This window comes from Uloborus diversus, chromosome 8, assembly GCF_026930045.1.
Source record: "Uloborus diversus isolate 005 chromosome 8, Udiv.v.3.1, whole genome shotgun sequence".
Classification (NCBI taxonomy): domain Eukaryota; kingdom Metazoa; phylum Arthropoda; class Arachnida; order Araneae; family Uloboridae; genus Uloborus; species Uloborus diversus.
The window spans coordinates 34,936,768-34,942,072 of record NC_072738.1 but is presented as its reverse complement, the minus strand read 5'-3'; the positions used below and the strand labels follow the sequence as shown (position 1 = coordinate 34,942,072).

The following is a 5,305-nucleotide window of genomic DNA, read 5'->3' as shown; positions in this document are numbered from 1 at the left end:
GAGAACACATCAAGTGTACCACGTTATGGTAAGTCCGCCTGATTTTACAGTAGTAATTATTTAAAATGTGCAGAGAAATAAAAAATACAACGGAATTGTTTACCTCTCTAATGGCAATTACTGTATTTTCCGGAGCATCATGAGCCCCTCCTCTATGAGCAAATATTGGATGTTCTGACGAATTCTCTTTAAATAGAACACGTTGTGCTAGTTTTTCATCAACAGGCTCAAAAACTAAATAGTGAAGCCCAAAGGCAATCAATATCACAGCAATTGCTGTTAAATACATTGAAATCATCAGATAATGTTGAAAAAGAAAATAGAAGTAGCAATACAACCAAATTTGAGTACAAACAAGAATTATTGAAAAGGGAGGAATATGTTTAAAAATCATTTCTGTCAATTCAAACAATTTTCATAGTGAGAAAGTTCACCGATATTTTTGTCAGCTAAATTACATATCAAATCTTTTTACTAAGCTATCTCCGCTTTGTTTACAAAAGTTAATAATATCATTACAGTTACAGTCGATAGAAAAGCTTTCAATGCAGCTTTAATCAATGGTTGCGTTCGATGAACGACCGGTAGCTCAACGGTTAAAATAATGACGTCACCTCCAATGCTTTAGCATCAGCTGACGTCACTAGCTGTCACGTGATTGATCAACCGGTAGATCTAGGTAGATCATAGAACGCTTCGGTTTGTCCTCAGTAGATTAGTGTAGTGGCGAACGCAACCAATAAAAGGGAAGGGGAGAGGATTAAAGGAAAATTCCTTCCTGCAAAAACAGGATAGTTGACTTCATTTCACAAAAAATATAGCCTTTTTAATCATTTCGTTTTTATGTGTTTTTAGTTTGTTTCAGTTTCGATTTTGACATTTTATTGATTTTTCTGGAATTCTTTACCTGTAACTGCCAAAAGATTCCCCGGGAATTCCCCCCCTCTTTCAAAAGTTTCGATTTCTTCTTTCGTTCTGCTGAATTGTGATTTTTGGGAGAATTTATTCTGAAGAAGTTTTATGCGTAGAATTTATGCTAAAGCAATCGGTGAGTTCTTGAAAGATAGTAGAGTGATGCGAGTGTAACTCTTTTGCTTATATATATATATATATATTAATTTGCAAGATTTATGGTATATGATTGCAAGGAATATAGACATTACCCAAAGTTCTGGGTTTATTGGCAACTCAAATCATTTGTATGTGTGTATCTAAATACATACAAATATTGTTAATTAGCAAAAAAAGTCAGTTTTTCAAAAACACTCCAAAGAAAAAAAATAAAAAAGTGTTGGATGCAGTGAAGTTTTGTTTTCGCCTCCATACCACGGATTTAAGCTGGATTAAGGAAATTTTAGTTTGCTTTCAACCATAACTTTAGGAAGCCACTGCCATTTTTTTTGTTTTGATTCAACCATTGATTTTGTTTTCCAGCTATCTTCAGAGAAAACCTTAATTTTTATCTTGTATGTGTCTATGTATTGCATGAGACAACTGATCTACCCATGTTCAAATAAAAACTATTAGCACAAAGATTGGATTAACAATATCTTTAAGAAAATTGATATAGCTTTAAAACTTATACTATATATTTTACGTAAATTATTTAATCCGAGACATTCATATTTGCTAATAAAATGTCGAATAATTGGGATCAGTTGCAATTTCTCGGAATAAATTTTTCAAATAAAAACAGTGAAATACTGGAAGTCCGTAGTCTTACACCCCTCCATTCAGCTGCAAGAAACGGCCAGTTGGATTTAGTCAGCACTTTATTAATGAAAGGTTTTTATATTGACGCGGATTCGCATGATGGCTTTACAGCCTTGTACTTTGCTATTGCTGGGAATCACCTAGAGATGGTTAATTTTCTTATTGCTCATGGAGCAGATATAAACCATAAGGCCATTCTACGCTTTACGCCAATAAGTTTTGCCTGCCAGCAAGGGTATTTAGATATAGTTAAGACTTTGATTGAAAATAGAGCAGATCTTAGTACTAAAACAGATAAAGGTAATACACCTTTACACCTAGCAGCAGAGAATGGCCATCAAGGTATAGTAAACATCCTTATTGGGAAGGGATTAGATGTTAATGCTGTGAATGGTGATAAGGCAAGACCTTTGCATTGTGCTGTACAAAATGGTAACTTGGAGGTAGTTAAAGCTCTCATTTCACACGGTTCGAATGTTACTGCTGGATCTTCAGGAGTAAGTCGTCATGTAATCAATCATAGAGTTGATGCAAACATTACACCCTTACATCTGGGAACTCAAAGTGGTAGGCTGGATATTGTTCAAGTTCTGCTTGAAGCCGGAGCAAATGTCAATGCAGAAACAGGCGATAAGATTACTCCTTTACATTTAGCTTCTCAGTTTGATTTTTTAGAGTTAGTAGACCTTTTAATTGAAAAAAAATCTAATGTTAATGCTAGAGATTGTGAGAATGTTACTCCTCTGCATTTAGCAGCAGAACGTAATAATATTGGTGTAGTTAAGTCTCTTCTTCTTGTGGAGGGAATTGATGTTAATGCCAAAAGCTTAGATAATACCACTGCTTTACATATAGCGTCTCAGAATGGTCATATTGAAGTAGTGAAGTTATTAACTGAGAAAGAAGCTCCCATTAATGCTAAAAAAAATGAAGGTTTCACACCTTTACATCTAGCACTTCAGCAAAAGCAGTTTGAGGTGAGCAATTTTTTAATTGAAAATGGAGCAGACATTAATGCCACAGATGATCAGAATTGGACTCCTTTACATAATGCGGCATATAATGGTTTTTCTTTAAAAATAGTAGAGAACTTAATTGCAAAAGGAGCAAATGTGAATGCTAAGATGGATGATAGTAGAAGAGCTCTACATTTGGCAGCAGAACATAATCACTTGGAAATAATGAATTGCTTGATTGAAAATGGAGCTGATGTAAATGCTTTAGATAACAGAAGATGGACTCCTCTACATTGCGCAGCATATGATGGTAATTTAGAAGTTGTTAAATCTTTGCTTGATAAAGGAGCAGACATTAATGCTAAAACAGCAGTTAAAAGAACTGCGCCTCTGCACTTTTCAACAGATCACGGTCATTTAGAGGTGGTTGAATTGCTGTTAAAAAAGGGGGCAGAAGTAAATATCCTAGATCATACAAATTGGACTCCTTTACATTTTGCAGCAGAAAAGGGTTATGATCCGATTATCATTCTTCTTTTGAAGCACGGTGCTGATGTAAATGCAAAAGAAAATCAATCCAATGGCACAGCCTTACATTTTGCAGTTCAATATGGCCATCCTAAGGTAGTCAAAACTCTTATTAAAAATGGTGCTGATGTTAATGCCAAAATGGATAAAAATGCTACTCCTTTGCACTTAGCAGTACAAATTGGTAACTTTATCATGGTTAGGTCACTGCTTAATAATGGAGCTTATTTTAATGCTAGAGCTGAAGGAGGTAGATATGTTTTACCACTACATTTTGCAGAAAGAAGAGGAATTCATGCAGTCATCAAATTACTAAAATTGGTTGAGAAGCTATTTAAAGCTGTAGAAGATAACAATTATTTAGAAATAGAGAATTGCGTTAGAGATGGAGTAATCATTGATTCGAGAAATGTTGATGGACTAACACCATTACATTATGCCGTTAATAATGGCCGTATAAAAGTTGTAAATGTCTTGCTAGCTAAAGGAGCTGATACTAAGAAAGTTACTAATAACGGTGAAACTCCATTACATTTTGCTGTTGCCAAAGGTCATGAAGAAATTATTAAAGCTTTGTTACAGCATGTAAGCTATGATAAATTGAGTAACTTTATTAATTTTAAAACAATAGTTAAAGGCAGTACAGCATTGCATATTGCTGCTCAAAAGAGCTTTTTTGGTACTGTTAAATCTTTGTTGAAGCATGGTGCAATTTATAACATCAAGAACACAGAAGGTAAGACACCACTTGATCTTTCTCGGGACCAGAATATTACTAATCTACTGAAATTCATAGAAGAGCTGTTTGAAAATGTAAAAAATGGCAATGTTGAAGCTATTAGTAAGCTGAAAAAATTAAAACCTGAGGAGTGTGTAGCTGTAACAAATGCTTGTAATGATCAAGGCAAGTCTTTAGTCCAGTTTGCAGAAATCAATCAATATCCGAACATTGCAAGTAGCTTGTTGGAGATATTAAAAAGTGCAGAGCAGATTTTACAAGATGCCGGCGTAGAAAATCAAGTAAAGAGTTTGAAGCTTTAACTTTTTAAAGTGAAACTTGACTGATGGTGGAAAGACATACAAAATAAACCCAAAATGTGTTAAACCTGAAATTTACGAGCAGTTTTGAAATATGTTAAATAGGTAAGAAAGAGCAGTCTAATGACATCTTGCTCAATTTTGGGATCCCTAACCCCAAGATTAACTTTTTTTTCAATGTGAGATTTTTTCACTGCTCGAGTTGAACGTTCAACTTATTATTTGAATTTGCGCCAGTGTTGATATTGTAATTTTTTATAACTATTATTCACCAAGCACTTTGGGGGAAATTCCTAAATTTTTTCAATCCAACATTTCAAAAATTATTTATATTCCTCATTTTGCCATTTGCATACAAGTTCTCTACAAAAACAGAAGGAAACAAGTTGTGTAACTCTTCATTATTGGAATCTCAAACAATTGTGATTTCAATTCAGGTCCTTTACATAATGCAGCCATAATGTTCCAAAATTATTCTCCTCTTTAGATATTTTTGAGAATTTCTCACATTCTTATAGAATCAGCTTGGTTTAATTAACTATTCAACTTCCACTTTGTATTTTTTACTAGAGTTACGAATGTTTTAAGGATTCGCTGGTTGTCTGTTTTCTTGCTATTGGATCAGAAATTTTATTTTTACTTTTGAAAATATCCAAAAAGAAAAAAGTGACTCATATTTGAAATATTCTAAAAATTCAGAAGCTCAAGACAAACATCACTTTGATGGTATATATAGTACCTTTTTCTGTTGGTGTATTGATTTTTATTTTCTACATGCAAACTGCAGATAAATAAAAAATATAAAATAATCGTTCGTTTTGAAATACAGCCTTTAAAGTGCAACGACACAAAGTTCAGATTTACCTGTTCGTCAAAATTCAGAACTAAATGCTATATCAATACTGTTTTACACTAACCAGGAAACCACAGAAATTGTAGCAAAACTACAAAAAGTTGAAATAGATAGCTATCGAATGAGCATATTGAGACATTTTATTGATCCTAAAGGTATTTACTCTTGTGTCCCTCTGTCAAGATATAAGATCTTTAAGTCCCCCAAAATTTTAAAA

The 5,305-nt window shown here is 33.5% G+C and overlaps 2 protein-coding genes across 2 annotated transcripts in view; one reads left to right on the top strand and one right to left on the bottom strand.

Annotated features, from left to right (window-relative positions):
- LOC129228016 (glycerophosphodiester phosphodiesterase 1-like) overlaps window positions 1–466 on the bottom strand; it is a 50,824-nt gene extending 50,358 nt beyond the window's left edge. Inside the window, exon 1 of the mRNA XM_054862643.1 lies at window positions 104–466. Within this exon, the coding sequence (XP_054718618.1) occupies window positions 104–394 (291 nt within the window). The 5' untranslated portion in view covers window positions 395–466. The remainder of the gene's footprint in view (window positions 1–103) is intronic.
- A 1,393-nt stretch (window positions 467–1,859) lies between these two features.
- Window positions 1,860–4,696, top strand: LOC129228015 (ankyrin-3-like). Its single transcript, XM_054862642.1, has 2 exons — window positions 1,860–3,782; window positions 4,673–4,696. The coding sequence occupies exons 1-2, from the start codon at window positions 1,860–1,862 to the stop codon at window positions 4,694–4,696; spliced, it is 1,947 nt and encodes a 648-aa protein (XP_054718617.1).
- Window positions 4,697–5,305: the final 609 nt, after the last annotated feature.

Coding starts and splice junctions, on each gene's coding strand:
- LOC129228015 (XM_054862642.1), top strand. CDS start 1,860: ATGGTTAATTTTCTTATTGCTCATGGAGCAGATATAAACCATAAGGCC. Junction 3,783..4,672: donor TTAAAGCTTTGTTACAGCAT/GTAAGCTATGAT, acceptor ATTTCAATTCAG/GTCCTTTACATAATGCAGCC.